The 22,166-nt window shown below is 49.7% G+C and overlaps 1 protein-coding gene across 8 annotated transcripts in view; it reads left to right on the top strand.

Annotated features, from left to right (window-relative positions):
• Window positions 1-22,166, top strand: part of RXRA (retinoid X receptor alpha) — a 237,002-nt gene that overhangs the window by 200,298 nt on the left and 14,538 nt on the right. For all 8 annotated transcript variants that reach the window (XM_056537919.1, XM_056537920.1, XM_056537916.1 and 5 more), the window contains 2 exons: window positions 18,005-18,174; window positions 19,221-19,350. In XM_056537919.1, the coding sequence (XP_056393894.1) occupies window positions 18,005-18,174; window positions 19,221-19,350 (300 nt within the window). The remainder of the gene's footprint in view (window positions 1-18,004; window positions 18,175-19,220; window positions 19,351-22,166) is intronic.

Here is a 22,166-nt window from a genome sequence, read left to right as displayed (position 1 = left end):
AGAGCTTACAGTCTAATGGGGACCGATACAAGGTGTGCCCAAGAGCTTACAGTCTAATGAGGACCGATACAAGGTGTGCCCAAGAGCTTACAGTCTAATGGGGACCGATACAAGGTGTGCCCAAGAGCTTACAGCCTAATGGGGACCGATACAAGGTGTGTCCAAGAGCTTACAGTCTAATGGGGACCGATACAAGGTGTGCCCAAGAGCTTACAGTCTAATGGGGACCGATACAAGGTGTGCCCAAGAGCTTACAGTCTAATGGGGACCGATACAAGGTGTGCCCAAGAGCTTACAGTCTAATGGGGACCGATACAAGGTGTGCCCAAGAGCTTACAGTCTAATGGGACTGATACAAGGTGTGCCCAAGAGCTTACAGTCTAATGGGGACCGATACAAGGTGTGCCCAAGAGCTTACAGTCTAATGGGACCGATACAAGGTGTGCCCAAGAGCTTACAGCCTAATGGGGACTGATACAAGGTGTGCCCAAGAGCTTACAGCCTAATGGGGACTGATACAAGGTGTGCCCAAGAGCTTACAGTCTAATGGGGACCGATACAAGGTGTGCCCAAGAGCTTACAGCCTAATGGGGACTGATACAAGGTGTGCCCAAGAGCTTACAGCCTAATGGGGACTGATACAAGGTGTGCCCAAGAGCTTACAGTCTAATGGGGACCCATACAAGGTGTGCCCAAGAGCTTACAGTCTAATGGGGACCCATACAAGGTGTGCCCAAGAGCTTACAGTCTAATGGGGACTGATACAAGGTGTGCCCAAGAGCTTACAGTCTAATGGGGACCGATACAAGGTGTGCCCAAGAGCTTACAGCCTAATGGGGACCGATACAAGGTGTGCCCAAGAGCTTACAGCCTAATGGGGACCGATACAAGGTGTGCCCAAGAGCTTACAGTCTAATGGGGACCAACACAAGGTGTGCCCAAGAGCTTACAGTCTAATGGGGACCGATACAAGGTGTGTCCAAGAGCTTACAGTCTAATGTGGACTGATACAAGATGTGCCCAAGAGCTTACAGTCTAATGGGGACCGATACAAGGTGTGCCCAAGAGTTTACAGCCTAATGGGGACCGATACAAGGTGTGTCCAAGAGCTTACAGTCTAATGGGGACCGATACAAGGTGTGCCCAAGAGCTTACAGCCTAATGGGGACTGATACAAGGTGTGCCCAAGAGCTTACAGTCTAATGGGGACTGATACAAGGTGTGTCCAAGAGCTTACAGCCTAATGGGGACCGATACAAGGTGTGTCCAAGAGCTTACAGTCTAATGTAGACCGATACAAGGTGTGTCCAAGAGCTTACAGTCTAATGGGACCGATACAAGGTGTGCCCAAGAGCTTACAGCCTAATGGGGACTGATACAAGGTGTGCCCAAGAGCTTACAGTCTAATGGGGACCAATACAAGGTGTGCCCAAGAGCTTACAGTCTAATGGGACCGATACAAGGTGTGCCCAAGAGCTTACAGTCTAATGGGGACCGATACAAGGTGTGCCCAAGAGCTTACAGCCTAATGGGGACCGATACAAGGTGTGCCCAAGAGCTTACAGCCTAATGGGGACCGATACCACGTGTGTCCAAGAGCTTACAGTCTAATGGGGACCGATACAAGGTGTGCCCAAGAGCTTACAGTCTAATGGGGACCGATACCACGTGTGTCCAAGAGCTTACAGTCTAATGGGGACCCATACAAGGTGTGCCCAAGAGCTTACAGTCTAATGGGGACCCATACAAGGTGTGCCCAAGAGCTTACAGTCTAATGGGGACTGATACAAGGTGTGCCCAAGAGCTTACAGTCTAATGGGGACCGATACAAGGTGTGCCCAAGAGCTTACAGTCTAATGGGGACTGATACAAGGTGTGCCCAAGAGCTTACAGTCTAATGAGGACCGATACAAGGTGTGCCCAAGAGCTTACAGTCTAATGGGGACCGATACAAGGTGTGCCCAAGAGCTTACAGTCTAATGGGGACCGATACAAGGTGTGCCCAAGAGCTTACAGCCTAATGGGGACCGATACAAGGTGTGCCCAAGAGTTTACAGCCTAATGGGGACCGATACAAGGTGTGTCCAAGAGCTTACAGTCTAATGGGGACCGATACAAGGTGTGCCCAAGAGCTTACAGCCTAATGGGGACTGATACAAGGTGTGCCCAAGAGCTTACAGTCTAATGGGGACTGATACAAGGTGTGTCCAAGAGCTTACAGCCTAATGGGGACCGATACAAGGTGTGTCCAAGAGCTTACAGTCTAATGGGGACCGATACAAGGTGTGTCCAAGAGCTTACAGTCTAATGGGACCGATACAAGGTGTGCCCAAGAGCTTACAGCCTAATGGGGACTGATACAAGGTGTGCCCAAGAGCTTACAGTCTAATGGGGACCAATACAAGGTGTGCCCAAGAGCTTACAGTCTAATGGGACCGATACAAGGTGTGCCCAAGAGCTTACAGTCTAATGGGGACCGATACAAGGTGTGCCCAAGAGCTTACAGCCTAATGGGGACCGATACAAGGTGTGCCCAAGAGCTTACAGCCTAATGGGGACCGATACCACGTGTGTCCAAGAGCTTACAGTCTAATGGGGACCGATACAAGGTGTGCCCAAGAGCTTACAGTCTAATGGGGACCGATACCACGTGTGTCCAAGAGCTTACAGTCTAATGGGGACCCATACAAGGTGTGCCCAAGAGCTTACAGTCTAATGGGGACCCATACAAGGTGTGCCCAAGAGCTTACAGTCTAATGGGGACTGATACAAGGTGTGCCCAAGAGCTTACAGTCTAATGGGGACCGATACAAGGTGTGCCCAAGAGCTTACAGTCTAATGGGGACTGATACAAGGTGTGCCCAAGAGCTTACAGTCTAATGAGGACCGATACAAGGTGTGCCCAAGAGCTTACAGTCTAATGGGGACCGATACAAGGTGTGCCCAAGAGCTTACAGTCTAATGGGGACCGATACAAGGTGTGCCCAAGAGCTTACAGCCTAATGGGGACCGATACAAGGTGTGTCCAAGAGCTTACAGTCTAATGGGGACCGATATAAGGTGTGCCCAAGAGCTTACAGTCTAATGGGGACCGATACAAGGTGTGTCCAAGAGCTTACAGTCTAATGGGGACTGATACAAGGTGTGCCCAAGAGCTTACAGTCTAATGAGGACCGATACAAGGTGTGCCCAAGAGCTTACAGTCTAATGAGGACCGATACAAGGTGTGCCCAAGAGCTTACAGTCTAATGAGGACCGATACAAGGTGTGCCCAAGAGCTTACAGCCTAATGGGGACTGATACAAGGTGTGCCCAAGAGCTTACAGCCTAATGGGACCGATACAAGGTGTGCCCAAGAGCTTACAGTCTAATGGGGACCGATACAAGGTGTGCCCAAGAGCTTACAGTCTAATGGGGACCGATACAAGGTGTGCCCAAGAGCTTACAGCCTAATGGGACCGATACAAGGTGTGCCCAAGAGCTTACAGTCTAATGGGGACCGATACAAGGTGTGCCCAAGAGCTTACAGTCTAATGGGGACTGATACAAGGTGTGCCCAAGAGCTTACAGTCTAATGAGGACCGATACAAGGTGTGCCCAAGAGCTTACAGTCTAATGAGGACCGATACAAGGTGTGCCCAAGAGCTTACAGTCTAATGAGGACCGATACAAGGTGTGCCCAAGAGCTTACAGTCTAATGGGGACCGATACAAGGTGTGCCCAAGAGCTTACAGTCTAATGGGGACCGATACAAGGTGTGCCCAAGAGCTTACAGCCTAATGGGGACCGATACAAGGTGTGCCCAAGAGCTTACAGTCTAATGGGGACCGATACAAGGTGTGCCCAAGAGCTTACAGTCTAATGGGGACCGATACAAGGTTTGCAAACTACATGGGGAGAGATGGATAATTGGGGAACAACTATGTCGGTCTGTAAAACACGGGGTAACAAATCCTGGACTTCCCGCAGTTTGATGACTACAATTCCCAGCATGCCTTGACATCTGTAAACCACAGATTAGAATCCACCGGTCTACATATTGCAGATTATATATCTGGGACACAAGAGTTGGAGGATGTGGTAACGCAGGACGATACCTTTATATCAATGGTGACCAAACTGTGGCCCTCCAGATGTTGCAAAACTCCAACGGCCAAAGGCTGTCCGGGCATGCTGGGAGTTGTAGTTTTGCAACATCAGTAGGGCGACAGTTTGGACACCATTGGTTTATATCAATAATAGATCAGGTAGATACTGACCCCCACGTGCACATTATCGGCCTATATACTGTGTATACTCCTGCTGGAAAGCATGAAGTGACTGTATTGCTGAGTGTTCTGGTAATTTGACCCCCGCAGCGCCAGTCAGGCCGGGTTCACACCACTTTTTTACAATACAGTTCCCATATCAGGTTTTTGATTAAAAAAAAAAAACGGATTCCTCAAAACCGGACTAAACTGTATCAAAACGTTTGTACAAATTTTAATCCATAAACAGTTTGAAAAAATTATGTATAACTTTTCGCTCCATTATGAATAAAGTTTCACTTGTTTGATTGAAATTCCAATTTTAAAAAAACTGAAAAGTAAAAAACCGTATGGTGAAAACCCTATGGAACCGCACACACATACGGTTCTGTACGGTTCCCATTGACTCCCATGTTAAAAAAAAAAAAAAAATGTTTCAATACGGTTTTTCACCCAGACCAAAAAAACGTGGTAGGCTACAGTTTTGGGTACGGGAAAAAAACTGACAAAACCGTACAAGATGCAAAACGGACACAACCTGATGCATCGTTTGGCGTACGGTTTTCAGTGCATACAGTTTTCAATACGGTTCCGTACGGTTTTCAAATTGAATACGTATACGGGAACTGTGTTACAAAAACGTGGTGTGAACCTCACCTCACCAGGTTGTCTCTTCTCTCCTGCAGATTCGGCAGGGTGTGGAGCAGAGAGCCGAGCGGTGTTACTGTATATAGGAGTGCGGGGTCAGCACAGCAGTCAGTGACCTATTTTAAGCTGGGACCCCGCTGTTTTGCTGTGTGAATTAAACAAGTTAGATAGAATAAGCAGGAAGCGGCAGCGTGAAGCCCTTTCCCAGGCTCCCTGCTGCCGTCTTGGGAGGTCTGGACATAAACCCGATCTGGTTTCACTGAGATTGTCAAGCTGGGATTTTCTGGCTCCTTCTCGTCCGCACGGTGTCGGAGCCTCCTGTGTGGAGACAACAATGTCTTCTCGTACAGCAGACGCCGCACTATCGCCCTATCATGTCACCATCTACAATGCAAGCTTCTATAGGAATCCCTTGTATATCATCAGCTCCGTGGACAGATAAAGGACATTATTGTTATTTATAGACTTGTAGGCCCGGATTTACCAGTTATGGGAAAAGCAGAGCGTTTCTGTAAATCCAGGCTGTAGAGTCCTCAGGGATTGTATACAAGGCTATATACATGGAGTAGGAAGGCCTAATGGTAGGACAGGTATATAGGATTGTAGCAGATGGAATACATTCACATCAAGAGACAAACTGTAGTCTGTAAAATGGTGGATTCCAGATGAATATATGAATTACTCTCATCATGGAGGACCGGAGGACTCTCACCATGGAGGACCTGAGGGCTCTCACAATAAAGGACCAGAGGGCTCTTACCATGAAGGACCTGAGGGCTCTCACCATGGAGGACCAGAGGGCTCTCACAATAAAGGACCAGAGGGCTCTCACCATGGAGGACCTGAGGGCTCTCACAATAAAGGACCAGAGGGGTCTTACCATGGAGGACCTGAGGGCTCTCACCATGGAGGACCTGAGGGCTCTCACAATAAAGGACCAGAGGGCTCTTACCATGAAGGACCGGATCGCTCTCACCATGGAGGACCGGAGGGCTCTCACAATAAAGGACCGGAGGGCTCTTACCATGGAGGACCAGAGGGCTGTTACCCTGGAGGACCAGAGGGCTTTTACCATGGAGGACCAGAGGGCTCTTACCATGGAGGATCGGAGGGCTCTTACATGAAGAACCGGAGGCCTCTCACCATGGAGGACCAGAGGGCTCTTACCATGGAGGACCGGTGGGCTCTTACCATGGAGGACTGGAGGGCTCTCACAATGGAGGACCAGAGGGCTCTCACCATGGAGGACCGGTGGGCTCTCACCATGGAGGACCAGTGGGCTCTCACCATGGAGGACTGGAGGGCTCTAACCATGGAGGACTGGAGGGCTCTAACCATGGAGGACTGGAGGGCTCTAACCATGGAGGACTGGAGGGCTCTAACCATGGAGGGCTCTCACCATGGAGGGACCGGTGGCTCTCACCATGGAGGACCAGTGGGCTCTCACCATGGAGGACTGGAGGGCTCTAACCATGGAGGACTGGAGGGCTCTAACCATGGAGGACTGGAGGGCTCTAACCATGGAGGACTGGAGGGCTCTCACAATGGAGGACCAGAGGGCTATTACAATGGAGGACCAGAGGACTCTCACCATGGAGGACTGGAGGGCTCTCACCATGGAGGACTGGAGGGCTCTCACCATGGAGGACTGGAGGGCTCTCACCATGGAGGACTGGAGGGCTCTCACCATGGAGGACTGGAGGGCTCTCACCATGGAGGACTGGAGGGCTCTCACCATGGAGGACTGGAGGGCTCTCAGTATGGAGGACCGTAGGGCTCTCACCATGGAGGACCTGAGGGCTCTCCCCATGGAGGACTGGAGGGCTCTCACCATGGAGGACTGGAGGGCTCTCCGTATGGAGGACCTGAGGGCTCTCCGTATGGAGGACCTGAGGGCTCTCCCCATGGAGGACCTGAGGGCTCTCACCATGGAGGACCAGAGAGCTCTCACCATGGAGGACCGGAGGACTTTTGTCATGAAGGAACGGAGGGCTCTCACCATGGAGGATGAGTGGGCTTCTCGGCATGGAGGACCAGAGGCCTCTCATCACAGTGACCCATGATTTGTTGATGCCCCTATATCTTGTGCCATCAGTGGAGCTGTATGGGATGTAAAATTGGTTATCTGTATATGGGAATAGAACAACTAAAACCAGCAAGCATTGGGCCACCAACCTAAAATGCCCATTTTGTTGAAGTGATCTGGAAGGTGCAAAGTGCAGCAACACCGTGCAAACAACCAAATATCTGATGTTTTGAAGGAACGGAGAAACCCTCATAAGTTATAACCCTGGGTAACAACTTCCTGTAGACCAGTGATTGATGTGATGTCAGTTCCGTATCCTGTCGTATGGAAGCTCGAAGAAGAATATGGTACAGAAGGCTCCTGCTCTGTACCATAAAGGCTGTTCGGGCATTGTTGGGAGTTGAAGTTTTGCAACAGCTGGAGGCACCCTGGATGGGAAAACCCTTCACTACACAGTGTACAGGAAAGTTCTGTATTATTAGGCCTGAGATGATAGCACCGTCATACGTAGTCCTGTATAAGCATCTCATGTGGAATCCTTCATCCGTTCAGGTATTTCCTTCAAGCTGCGATGGTGGTGACTGATCTGTTTTCTGGACCGGAGTTTATGAGGCTTGGTGGGTTTTACACGACACCGCACGCAGGGAGTACACTGCTCAGTCACGCGCTTGTGAAGCCAAAACAGAACATTTGGTTTTTATCCAATTCATATGTGTGAAAGGAGGATTAATTATTCTACAGGAGGGAACTTCAAGATAAAAGTGCTGCAAACCCCCAGAAGAAAACAGCGGGGGCATTACAAAGGGGGCAAAATATTAATAGTCAGCCATTACTGCGCTGATTGCAAAAGAAAACCCGACAAATTTGGACCAATACTGCCTACCTATTGTATTGGTGCTTCACCATCCCACGGCCACCTGTGACTACCGCTCCCCCAAGGACCCTGTGTGCGATCACTTAGGTTGTGCGCTCCTCTATCCCATTGTCCATGTGTGATCACCGCTTCCTGAGGACCCTGTGTGCCATCACTTAGGTTGTGCGCTCCTCTGTCCCACTGTCCTTCTGTGACTACCGCTCCCCCACGGCCCCTGTGCATCATCACTTAGGTTGTGAGCTTCTCCATCCCACCAGCCACCTGTGATCACCGCTCCCCCGAGGACCCCCTGCTCCATCACTTGGGTTGTGCGCTCTTCCATCCCACCAGCCATCTGTGATCACTGCTCCCCTGAGGACCTCGTGTGCCATCTCTTGGGTTGTGTGCTCCTCCATCCCATGAGCCGTCTGTGATCACCGCTCCCCTGAGGACCCCGTGTGCCATCACTTGGGTTGTGTGCTCCTCCATCCCACCAGCCATGTGATCACTGCTCCCCTGAGGACCTTGTGTGCCATCACTTGGGTTGTGCGCTCCTCCATCCCACCAGCCATGTGAACACTGCTCCCCTGAGGACCTTGTGTGCCATCACTTGGGTTGTGTGCTCCTCCATCCCATCGTCCGTCTGTGATCACTGCTCCCCTGAGAACCTTTTGCACCATCACTTGGGTTTTGCGCTCCTTCATCCCACCAGCCTCCTATGATCACTGCTCCCCTGAGGACCTCGTGTCCCATCACTTGGGTTGTGCGCTCCTCCATCCAACCAGCCTCTTGTGATCACCGCTCCCCTGAGGACCCTGTGCGCCATCACTTGGGTTGTGCGCTCCTTCATCCCACCAGCCTCCTCTGATCACCGCTCCCCTGAGGACCCTGTGCGCCATCACTTGGGTTGTGCGCTCCTCCATCCCACCAGCCTCCTGTGATCACTGCTCCCCTGAGGACCCTGTGCACCATCACTTGGGTTGTGCGCTCCTCCATCCCACCAGCCATCTGTGATCACTGCTCCCCTGAGGACCCCGTGCACCATCACTTGGGTTGTGTGCTCCTCCATCCCACCAGCCATCTGTGATCACTGCTCCCCTGAGGACCCTGTGCACCATCACTTGGGTTGTGTGCTCCTCCATCCCACCAGCCATCTGTGATCACTGCTCCCCTTAGGACCCTGTGCGCCATCACTTGGGTTGTGCGCTTCTTCATCCCACCAGCCCCCTCTGATCACCGCTCCCCTGAGGACCCTGTGTGCCATCACTTGGGTTGTGCGCTCCTCCATCCCACCAGCCTCCTGTGATCACTGCTCCCCTGAGGACCCCGTGCACCATCACTTGGGTTGTACGCTCCTCCATCCCACCAGCCATGTGAACACTGCTCCCCTGAGGACCTTGTGTGCCATCACTTGGGTTGTGTGCTCCTCCATCCCATCGTCCGTCTGTGATCACTGCTCCCCTGAGAACCTTTTGCACCATCACTTGGGTTGTGCGCTCCTTCATCCCACCAGCCTCCTATGATCACTGCTCCCCTGAGGACCTCGTGTGCCATCACTTGGGTTGTGCGCTCCTCCATCCCACCAGCCTCCTGTGATCACTGCTCCCCTTAGGACCCCGTGCACCATCACTTGGGTTGTGTGCTCCTCCATCCCACCAGGCATCTGTGATCACTGCTCCCTTGAGGACCCCATGCACCATCACTTGGGTTGTGTGCTCCTCCATCCCACCAGCCATCTGTGATCACCGCTCCCCTGAGGACCCTGTGCGCCATCACTTGGGTTGTGTGCTCCTCCATCCCACCAGCCTCCTCTGATCACCGCTCCCCTGAGGACCCTGTGCATCATCACTTGGGTTGTGCGCTCCTCCATCCCACCAGCCATGTGATCACTGCTCCCCTGAGGACCCCGTGCACCATCACTTGGGTTGTGTGCTCCTCCATCCCACCAGCCATCTGTGATCACTGCTCCCCTGAGGACCCTGTGCGCCATCACTTGGGTTGTGCGCTCCTCCATCCCACCAGCCTCCTGTGATCACTGCTCCCCTGAGGGCCCTGTGCACCATCACTTGGGTTGTGCGCTCCTCCATCCCACCAGCCTCCTGTGATCACTGCTCCCCTGAGGACCCCATGCACCATCACTTGGGTTGTGAGCTTCTCCATCTCTCCGTCAGATATTACGATGTCACAGTCACTAGTGTGATGGTCAGGAATGTCTATGATCTCCTCCTGCTGGACGCACAATTACGCGCTCTATCACTGCTGTAATGCGATCTTCCTGCGTTATCCCAGTAACAATGCGGCTCTTGTGCTTCAGCTATATGATCCCAATAAACATAAAGATGTCTTTGTAAAATTACCATAAAGGTTAATGGAGACTCGACGACCTCGCACAAATACACCGGTGGACTTGGCAGCAAAAAGACCCTTCCCCCCAAAGACATTAGACTGAGGGTATTAGAAAAATTGTGGAATTACTGCAGGTTATCTGAGATTAGAAAGACAACAGTGCCACACCTGTCTGCAGGTTGTGTGTGGTATTGTATTATAGCTCTACTAAGTTTATTGAAGCTAAGCTGCAAATATAGGGATGATATTAAAAGCCAGAAAGAGAATGCAATAGAATGCCTCATTGGTCAAAACTGACCCTATTAATAGCCAATAGCAACCAATCACAATTCAGCCCATCCATAACTGAGGGCTACACTTTGGCCCCTGTGGGTTTCGGGGTCAGTATTGATAAATGGGGCCCAGTGTGTTTAGGGAGCAGCATATTGCACTTGTCTGAAGATGCAAAACACTTTTAGAATTTTTTGGTGATTCCTGAAAAGAAGTTTTGTGATATTTACACGAGGAGACAGTGATCTATTCACAAAAAGCACCTGAAATAAGTGATGGGAATCCAGGTGACTGGAGCCTCCTCTGCCCTGTATAGTGTGTGTATAATGTATAGTATATCACCTGGCAATAATGTGCAGGTCCCCCTCATGCTGTGACCCCATAGACCTGTGATGTGACCTCCGAGGTCCGGACCCCATAGACTTGTGATGTGACCCCTAAGGCCCGGACCCCATAGACCTGTGATGTGACCCCTGAGGCCTGGACCCCACAGACCTGTGATGTGACCCGAGGCCCGGACCCCATAGACCAGTGATTTGTCCTCCGAGGTCCAGACCCCATAAAACCTGTGATGTGTCCTCCGAGGCCCGGGCCCCATAAAACCTGTGATGTGTCCTGCGAGGCCCGGACCCCATAAAACCTGTGATGTGTCCTGCGAGGCCCGGACCCCATAGACCTGTGATGTGACCCCTGAGGCCCGGACCCCATAGACCTGTGATGTGACCCCTGAGGCCCGGACCCCATAGACCTGTGATGTGACCCCTGAGGCCCGGACCCCACAGACCTGTGATGTGACCCAAGGCCCGGACCCCATAGACCAGTGATTGTCCTCCGAGGCCCAGACCCCATAAAACCTGTGATGTGTTCTCCGAGGCCCGGACCCCATAAAACCTGTGATGTGTCCTGCGAGGCCCGGACCCCATAAAACCTGTGATGTGTCCTGCGAGGCCCGGACCCCACAGACCAGTGATTTGTCCTCCGAGGCCCAGACCCCATAAAACCTGTGATGTGTCCTGCGAGGCGCGAACCCCATAGACCTGTGATGTGTCCTGTGAGCCCCGGACCCCATAGACCTGTGATGTGACCCGAGGCCCGGACCCCGTAGACCAGTGCTGTGTCCTCCGAGGCCCGGACCCCATAGACCTGTGATGTGTCTTCCGAGGCCCGGACCCCATAGACCTGTGATGTGACCTCCGAGGCCCGGACCACAGAGACCTGTGATGTGACCTCCGAGGCCCAGACCCCATAGACCTGTGATGTGACCCCTGAGGCCCTAGGTGTGTACAATGATTAGGTAAGTGTCACAGTAACATCCACATGATGGAGGACACAAGGTCTCCAGTAGAACATGGCCCATCACACTGTACATTACAGAGCCCCCATATAGTGTCCTGGGATTGAGCTCCAGGTGTAAAACCCCAGAGGACACACACAATCCATGTAGACGTCCCTGGTCAGATGTCGCCCACCGTCACAGGAGAACAGTGGGACCATTATATAATGTGCGGGCGGGTGACCTCCTCTGCTGTCATAAGACTCTCAGCTCACACTCCTCATACAGACGTTCCCTATCTTACAATTTTTTTTTCCTTTTTTTTTTTATTTCCCTTTTTTTTCCCTCTTTATTGTTCACTCCCCCCAGAGAACACAGATTGCAGAGAATTGATACAGAAAGTCTCTGTCCACATAGTCAGTCGGCCGGTCCATCTGATCCGATGGGGAGAAATGCGCCATACTGCACTAGTCACATCAAAGCGACAGACCCCATAATGGGCAACAGGGACCTTTAGTCATTGTCCACAGTCCGGTGCTGTCATCCTTTTGTAACAGAAGCCATGATGGTGGTGTGAACAGAGCCGAATAAGTCTTTCCTGGGTGTAATGCGGTGCCCTGTATACCATCGATATTCCACAAGGCTAATAAGGAACATAGACACAGCCGTGCTGCAACAACCTATAGAAATAAAGCACATTAAGGTAGTCCTTGAAGAAGTGTTTCCCAAACAGTGTGCCTCCAGCTGTGGCAAAACTACAACTCCCAGCATGCCTAGACAGCAAACAGCTGGGAGTTGTATTTTTGTAATATACACTACAGCAGTGGTTTCCAAACTGTAGACCTTCAGCTGTTGCAAAACTACAACTCCCAGCATGTTGGCTGTCCGGACATGCTGGGAGTTGCAGTTTTGCAATGTACACGATACACTACAGCAGTTGCAACTGTTGCAAAACTATAACTCCCAGCATGTCCGGACAGCCGTTGGTTGTCCGGGCATGCTGGGAATTGTAGTTTTGCAATGTACACTAAAGCAGTTGTTTCCATACTGTAGACCAGTGGTCTTCAACCTGCGGACCTCCAGATGTTACAAAACTACAACTCCCAGCATGCCTGGACAGCCGATGGGGAAAGCTGGACTATGTGAATGCAGTCAGTCCTCCCGCCTGTCCTCACCCATAATGTCCCTCCATAATAACATCTAATGCCCTTTCTGTAGAATCCGCTCATGTGCATAAAGCCAACAACCCACCATAAATGTGATAATAACCAGAATAATTCTCCCTTTATCGGCATAAATAGCCTAAAATTACCGGCGGCCGTGGAATAAATCCGCAGTTTAACATGATGATTATTCCGACCTCCACATCCCACAGTCTCCGCCGGATATCGGAGTGTCAGCTCTTCTGCCTCAGTACGAACCTATATAGCTATAAAACTGCACGGACAATAGAGAACAGAGAGGCTGCTTCATGGTGTAGTACAGGGGTCTGTAGGGAATCACATATAGGGGCTCTATAGGAAGATGTGGCCATTGGAGGGGGCTACCATGGCTGTCTGTATGTCCATGCACCTGGTGAGGGATATGCATTCACGTCCATGCCTGGATGAGCCCCGGGGGTCTCATTGTAGCTCGGCCCCTGGACAAATGTGATGCTGTTTCTGCAAGAAAGTGGCCATGTTGTAATCTGATCTTAGGCCTCATTCGTTCTCATTCGTTCTCATTCATTTTAGAGAAGATTAAGTGTGGTTACAGCATGCTGCCATGTACTGAACAATGCTACAGACAGAGGAGCAGACAGAGAATGAATACAGCAGGTGCTGCAACCTCACTCATTGAGTAATAGTCTACTATGAAATGAGATGTTCTGCAGCAGCTCTAGGTGGGGAACTGATAGTACTGAGTGAAGGCAATGCATTCTGGGAATTATACTAATGAGCAACCAGAGAGTGGTGAGAAGATATGGCAGGGAAGAGGACGAATGGGTTTTTGGTGATTTCAAAACTGGGGCAGACAGGTGAGCAATGTTTTAGGCTTCTGCAGCATTTTTGTTTCTACCTGGTGTGGGAATAACCCTTTAATTCCTGGAGATCCATTTTAGTTCCTGTTCACATGGACAAAACCAGTGTGAGAATAAAAGTATTTTTGTGTATTTTGCTCAAAAGCCACCGAAAGCTTCACTGGGAGCCTGGGAAAGACGTGTGTTTCCACCTGAACAGAAGTGACCATTGGTTCAGCCTGCGAGCAGATGTCCGGGGGAAGGTTTTCTCCTATTCAAATCAACAAGAAATCAACAAGAAAGCTTTAACCGGTTGTGCTGTGTTTTTATGCATGTTGGTGCGGAGCTCTGCCTGTGTTTGTTTGAGACCCCAGCTTGGGCTGAGCAGGAACAAAATTGCCCCAAAACCAGCTCCATAAATTACCTGAAAAAATGTTCCAAAGTAAAATCAAGCAATGTCTTAAAAACCTGAAGAAACAGTTTTTGAGTTGGATTTTGTCTGTGTGAACAGACCCCTAATCTTATTAGTTCTATAACTACAATTGTAATATCTGTGTCCTCCCAGAGCTGCGTCCATTGCTGCCTTCTGTGGACTGTGCAGAGGTTTCGTGTTTCTCACTGAGGTCCTCCATGATGTGTAACCATATGAGGCGACAGCGGGTTTTCATAGTCCCACACGAGGCACGGTTGTCACAGTCCCACACGAGGCACAGTTGTCACAGTCCCACACGAGGCACGGTTGTCACAGTCCCACGCGAGGCACGGTTGTCACAGTCCCACACGAGGCACGGTTGTCACAGTCCCACACGAGGCACGGTTGTCACAGTCCCACACGAGGCACGGTTGTCACAGTCCCACGCGAGGCACGGTTGTCACAGTCCCACACGAGGCACGGTTGTCACAGTCCCACACGAGGCACGGATGTCACAGTCCCACATGAGGCACGGTTGTCACAGTCCCACACATGGTTTTGTCACCAGCCTGAGATCTTATGAGGATGAGATTACGATATGACAGCGTCAGCTAAAAACCTGGACTACCCAAGACTAGAGGGACTATTGTCCACACATCTAGTGGTTGTTTATGTGATCTGCGCCACACAACGCTGGGGGTTACAGAGCGTGATACGTCAGCGATCTGACTTCTATCTCGTTGCAGGTTGTTGGTCACTATTAGGCGATAACATAACATGTCACAGATGTGCCCGTATATCATACCGCAAATACCACCGATACTGACAGCTCCTGTCCTGGCGGGATGTGTGCAGAAGCGGCTCCACATCTGGGTTAGGTTTGTGCCTCTGGTCTGTTCACTACATTAGGCCCCTTCAGCCACAGCACATGAACACTGAGACGTTCGCTCATACTGCGAACCTGTCACGTCTTATAGGCGGTACGAGAGGATGGAGTCACTTAACATTAGGGGTCTGCAGCCATGTAACAAGGCTAATTCCTGACAAGACCCCTATGAGGAAGCATCTGTGAGGAATTCCCTTCTCCTTCCCAGACGGCAGCGGGCTCTCTGTGTTCTGCTGTAGGTGGCCGGCATCCAAGGCCTTGCCCCGTCACATTCCTATCGTGCTTCGCTGCGACACAGCGGAAGTGGCGGCTCCAGGACTTCTCAGCAGCTTCACCATATAAAGGTTATTGGAAAAGAGGGAACAGGGAAAGTAGGAACAATAAAGACCCTCCAATGGAAAACTACAACTCCCAGAATGCCTGGACAGCCAACGGCTGCCCGGGCATGCTGGGAGTTGTAGTTTTGCACTATCTGGAAGGCCTCAGTTTGGAGACCACTGGATTCTGTTCCACCATCATAGTTTCTCTTTCTTATAGTTTCTGCTGAAGTAACGTTTTTGTAATATTCCATATATCGGCGTCCCAATTCTTCAGACTTAAAGGAGAACCCCCCTGGAAAACATTTAAAATCAACTGGTGCCAGAAAGTTACACAGATTTGTAAATTGTTTCTGTTTAAAAATCTTAACCCTTCCAGTACTTATCAGCTGCTGTATGTTCCAGAGGAAGTTATTTTCTTTTTGAATTTCTTTTCTGTCTGACCACAGTGCTCTCTGCTGACACCTCTGTTCATTTTAGGAACTGTACAGAGCAGGAGCAAATTCCCATAGCAAACCTATCCTGACTCCGGACAGTTACTGACATGGACAGAGGTGTCAGCAGAGAGCACTGTGGTCAGACATTAAAGGAAATTCCAAAAGAAAAGAACTTGTGGAGCATACAGCAGCTGATAAGTACTGGAAGGGTTAAGATTTTTAAATAGAAGTAATTTACAAATCTATCTCCAGGCGGTAAGAGCCACCATAATTCTGAATGTGGGACTATTATTTGTATTATATTTAATTGAGAATTGTTTTATGTCCTCTTTTTAATTAATCATTATTATAATTTTTTTAATGGGCACTAAACTAGTAAATATAGTGTAAAGGGAATTCAACCAAAAAGAAATCCCGACACTTATAGTAAACCAAGGCCAATATCTGTATTTGCATGATTATGATTTGCTGGAACTTGTAGTTCCACAGTGGATGGAAATGCGCAGGATCCCCCAGAGTGTTCCCAATTATGTTGACCCTTAAGGGAGCAGAATCAGACTCCTCTCCTGGGCTTTTTGTAACCTTAGATCCAGACTAGAAGTAAAGCAAAGAATATCTGAAAACTTCATTAATAAAGATCAGTGTTTCCCAACCAGGGAGTCTCCAGCTGTTGCAAAACTTCAACTCCCAGCATGCTCTGACAGCTGGTTGGGAAACACTGGTCTAGCTTTGAATTGTGACATTTCTAGCTATACTTAGGCCTTTGAGATACATTGAAGCCATTTGGCCTTCTTTATCCAGATAGATGAGGTAGAAGACGCTGATATATTGCTCCCCAGTAAGTCACCCGCGCTCTGGGATCATGTAGTGTTTGGAATAAAGTTGTTTGCTCTCAGTGGTTCCCAATCCCAGCAGCGGGCCATGAACTTTGGCGGCCGATTTCCCAACAAACAGAGGGAAAAAAAAAAAGACTCCATTAGAAAAGCTGCTCAGCTCCAAAAAATCTAATCGTATTATTAAATAATTGGGAGGACTGGAATTTGCTGATTGTCTCCAGAAAGGCGGCCAGCACCCGGGATTTTCCCATGGTTCATGTGTGCGAGAAGTGAACAGCCTTTGGCTCGCGTGTATCTCAGCTTCGACGGCATATGGTACAAAGAACAATGTTAGATGCAATTAGACACACTTCCTCCTGAATGTAATACAAGAAAGCTGCTCAGTGAACTCCCAATAAGCTGCCCGGTGAACTCCCAATAAGCTGCCCGGTGAACTCCCAATAAGCTGCCCGGTGAACTCCCAATAAGCTGCCCGGTGAACTCCCAATAAGCTGCCCGGTGAACTCCCAATAAGCTGCCCGGTAAACTCCCAATAAGCTGCCCGGTAAACTCCCAATAAGCTGCCCGGTGAACTCCCAATAAGCTGCCCGGTGAACTCCCAATAAGCTGCCCGGTGAACTCCCAATAAGCTGCCCGGTGAACTCCCAATAAGCTGCCCGGTGAACTCCCAATAAGCTGCCCGGTGAACTCCCAATAAGCTGCCCGGTGAACTCCCAATAAGCTGCCCGGTGAACTCCCAATAAGCTGCCCGGTGAACTCCCAATAAGCTGCCCAGTAAACTCCCAATAAGCTGCCTGGTGAACTCCCGTTAACTGCCCGGTAAACTCCCCATAAGTTGCCCGGTGAACTCCCCGTAGGCTGCTCAGTGGATTCTCCGTAAACTGCCCGGTGAACTCCTCGGAGGCTGCACGGTGAACTCCCAATAAGTTGCCCGGTGAACTCCCGTTAGCTGCCCGGTAAACTCCCCGTAGGCTGCTCGGTGGATTCCCCGTAAACTGCCCGTGAACTCCTCGGAGGCTGCACGGTGAACTCCCTGTAAGCTGCTCGGTGAACATCCCGGTAAGCTGCCCGGTGAACGCCCCATAAACTGCCCGGTGAACTCCCCGTAAACTGCTCGGTGAACTCCCCGTAAGCTGCCCGGTGAACTCCCCGTAAGCTGCCCGGTGAACTCCCCGTAAGCTGCCCGGTGAACTCCCCTGTAAGCTGCCCGGTGAACTCCCCTGTAAGCTGCATCGGTGGATCTTCTGATCACTGAGCAGCTCGCCATTCTTTGTGCATCACATACAGCACCACAATCCTCAGTATATAACTGTATAGCAGATTTAGGTGCTTCTCAGTACTGCGCCACTAGGGGGCACCAACAGCAGCACGGGTGTCTCATACTGTCTTCTGTAATTTTTTGCTACCGTAAGTGTTGGAGCCACCATTCCTCATGCGTCTTCTCTGTTATGTAGCTGTGCAGGAGGAGAGGCAGCGAGGGAAGGACCGAAATGAGAACGAGGTAGAGTGCACCAGCAGCGCCAACGAGGACATGCCAGTGGAGAAAATCCTGGAGGCCGAACTGGCGGTGGAGCCAAAGACAGAAACTTACATTGAGGCCAACATGGGCCTTGCCCCCAATTCAGTAAGTAGCATCAGGGGCCGGCTGTGTTCTCATATACCAGTGGTCTCCAAATGGGGGCCCTCCAGCTGTTGCAAAACTACAATGCCCAGCATGCTTGGAGTTGTAGTTTTGCAACAGCTGATGGTCCACCTTTTGGAGACCCCTGTCATATACGAAAGGTTACGTTAGATACCTATGTAAGAGACGTAGACTTAGCACCCGTACAGATGTGAGTGAAGATCGGTACAGCATGGAATTTATCTTGGCGCAGATTTCTACGCAGTGCAATACCTGCAGCGCAAGTTTGTGGTTCCAAATTTATTGTGTTGCGCACAGAACTTCATAATTTTGCGCAAATGACGGGATGTTCCTAGTGCAAACACATTCCTATGCCAGCCGGTCACTGAAGTACTTTTGTGCAAAAAGAATTTTTGCACAGGTGTTCTATTAGGTGCATCTGCTAACCGCACCCTCTGGAAGCGCGCAACAAGAAACGTTACGATGCCGGCACAGGCAAGATGAAAATAGCGCAAAATTAGATAACCCCTTCGCAAAATAAAAACGCACGGATGATACATTTTATCCATTAAGGTGAAGAGGAGCACCGCCTATAAGGAACCGATGTAGATGATACAAAGTTGGAGAAAAACTAGAATGATCTTATTGCTTGTGTGCGGGGGAGGGGCTGAGGCGCGCGCGGCTCGTATAGGCGACGCGCGGTTGTATATTTTTAGAAGTTGCAGCGAATGAGCTAAAGGCAAAGTGCTGTATAATTTAACAGGACTGTGACAAACTGGATTTGCACTTCCCCTGTGACAGTAAAAGCGTCTGCGAGTCGGGGAAAATGCGGCTTAACACATGAGTAGAAGTGTTTGACACATCTTTCCAAGGCCTCTGTCTCTAGTCTGGAAAACCGTCAGGTGTTTGGGGATGGAGGCTTGTAGGGCTCTGTGTCCATTGTGTTTATAGGATCCTAAGAACTAGATAAAAGTAGCCAATATAATCGGGGTAGAGGAGTAATCAATGTGGAGGAACGATAGAATAACACAGATTATTTCTATTTCCAGCCCAGCGATCCCGTCACCAACATTTGCCAAGCGGCTGACAAGCAGCTCTTCACTTTGGTCGAATGGGCAAAAAGAATCCCGCACTTTTCAGAATTGCCACTGGACGACCAAGTAATACTGCTCCGAGCAGGTGAGTCCGGCACAGAAGGAACAGTAACTCTAGAGCTTTTATAACAGGCCCTATACAATGTGACAGGTGTAAAAAGGGGTTGTCACCTAAGGCTTATGTTGCAGAATTTTCCGAAACTGTCCCATTCATTTCTATAGAGTGGAGTTACAGTGGGAGTCATTTCTGCAACAAATTTGTCATGCATAAATCTAAATCAATGTTTCCTAACCAGGGTGCCTCCAGCTGTTGCAAAACTACAACTCCTAGCATGCCCGGACAGCCAACGGCTGTCCGGGCATGCTGGGAGTTGCAGTTTTGCAACAGCTTGAGGCGTACCAATTGGAAAAGGACACCATCACACGCAGTAGTGACGTCTTCCCGCAGCTGCCGTCTCTGATTTGTCGCATGTTTCGTCAGTTCTGTTATGACATGCACGGTCATAATAATAAGCGGTGACTATCTCGTAAGCCCCGATCCTGTAGGCTGCGCTCGCCTCGTGCTTTAAATAACCTTCCAGCAGGATTTTAGCCGGTGACTTAATGTATTATTGAGAGCCACGAAGAGACTCTGGGGATCGACCGCACATGAAACATTAACAGCCCAACATCCAGCTGACATTGCGGCTGCGCCCGCTCATGCGTCTCCTAATAGGAGATGAAACGCGGCTTCAGGGCAAACGGAGCGGACAGGGGGCACGCCGCTCACTTCTTCTATGGCAACGAGTAGGACTGGGAAGAGGCGTCTTAAAGGGCGCAAATCTCACATCAAGCTCTATATGAAGTCCGGACCGATCGATTCTTTATACCTCCGTCCTGTGCGGGAGGAATTCCCGAGGGGGCGCTGTCAGTCACATCTGAACACAACGTATAGGGGTCACATATACATGTCCTTCAGTTGTCCTCTCCTGTCACATCTTAAGAAACAGGTGTAAGAAAATGTCTGGATAAAATGCGATCGCACTTATGCAGAATTTCAGTTACAGTTTAGGTGGGGATTTCTGGGCAGGCCTCTATTTAAAGGGGTACTCCGCAAATAAAACATTTTGTTTTAATCAACTGGTGCTTCTATTTAAAAAATCCTAACCCTTCCAGCACTTATCAGCTGCTGTATGCTCCACAGGAAGTTGTGTAGTTCTTTCCAGTCTCTGACCACAGTGCTCTCTGCTGCCACCTCTGTCCGTGTCAGGAATTGTCCAGAGCAGGAGTGGTTTGCTATGGGGATTTTCTCCTACTCTGGACATTCCCTGACATGGACAGAGGTGTCTGCAGAGATCACTGTAGTCAGACTGGAAAGAACTACCCAACTTCCTCTGGAGCATACAGCAGGTGATAAGTACTGGAAGGATTAAGTTTTTTTTTTTTTATATATAGAAGTAATTTACAAATCTGTATTTTTTTCTGGCACCAGTTGATTTGAAACCATTTAGTTTCCCTTTTAAGAAAACCCCTTTAAAGAAACGTCCATAATTGCTTTTACTTACAGAAACAGCGCCACTTTTGTCCTCAGGTTGTGAGGGGTATTGCAGCTTAGCTCCACTGAAGTGAGTGAATGGAGTTGTAATACCTCACACAACCTGTTTTTGGTAAGTAGATCTGTTTTTCTACTCCTGGATCCGAACCTTTTAATGACACTTTACTGAATTAAGGGGAAACATGTTAGGTTCCCCGAGCCCCATTATTTCTCCCCAGTACCTACTTAGATGCAATGCATATCGTTTACACACTGTGCCCATAACCTTCCTCTGTTGCCGCATGATCGACTTCATTCACCGTTACTCGCTGTCGTCTAAGTAGACATGGGGGCGGAGCCTGACCGCATGTAACTGCACTGTCCCCGCCTCCTCCTAATCACTTACCTTTGATTTGATACACTGAGTTCCCGCCACCTAATGTAGAAGAAAAAAGCAAAGGCTCTCCTTGTGGAGTAACGTAGATGGTAATGGTACGAAGATAAGGAGAGTCAATACCGCTTACCAGATGAGGTTGTGCAACAACATACACAACAATGGTAAAGGTTTGTAGTTAGATGAGGTCCATCTGCAGCCTTCCGGGATAAGAGTAGAGTATTGTAGAAAAGGGCTTCGTTTGGACCAGGATTCGTGGCGCTGATTAGGACACAGGATTGGGATAACATCCATCAGAATTTATTACCAATAATGCAACGCGTTTCTCTGCGCATGCGCAGCTTCTTCAGGCATCTGTACATGCCCAGCGAAATGCGTTGCATTAATGGTAATAAATTCTGATGGATGTTATCCCGATCCTGTGAGTCTTGTGTCCTAATCAGCTCCACGAATCCTGGTCCAAACGAAGATCTTTTCTACAATAGGGCACCTAATGTGACAATCAAGAATGATTGAGCGCGACTACATGTACTGTGGCTCCGCCCCAATGCTTAAATAAATCTGCATCTGGGGGCCGTAAATAAAGTTGTTTTTTGCAGTAGTGCGAAAAAAGAGAAAGATTATGGGCACAGTGGGGGAGATTTATCAAAACCTGTCCAGAGGAAAAGTTGCCCAGTTTCAAATAGCAACCAATCAGATCGCCTCTGAAAAATGAAAGAAGCGATCTGATTGGTTGCTATTGGCAACTTTTCCCTTCGCACTGGTTTTAATAAATCTCCCCAAGTGTCCAAATACTGCAACTAATAACCTGACAGGTTCCCTTTAAAAGAACATGGCTGCTTACTTCTAAAAACAGCACCACACCTGTGCACAGGTCATGTGTGGTATTGCAGCTCACCTCCACTGAAGTGAATGGGGGTAAGGTGCAATACCACATACAACCTGTGGCCAGGCGCGGAGTGGTTTTTGTTCTTCTACTCCTGGTATATGGCGG

This window comes from Hyla sarda, chromosome 9 (assembly GCF_029499605.1).
Source record: "Hyla sarda isolate aHylSar1 chromosome 9, aHylSar1.hap1, whole genome shotgun sequence".
Taxonomy (NCBI): domain Eukaryota; kingdom Metazoa; phylum Chordata; class Amphibia; order Anura; family Hylidae; genus Hyla; species Hyla sarda.
Note: the sequence above shows the minus strand (reverse complement) of the source record. Positions and strands in the feature narration are given on the sequence as shown.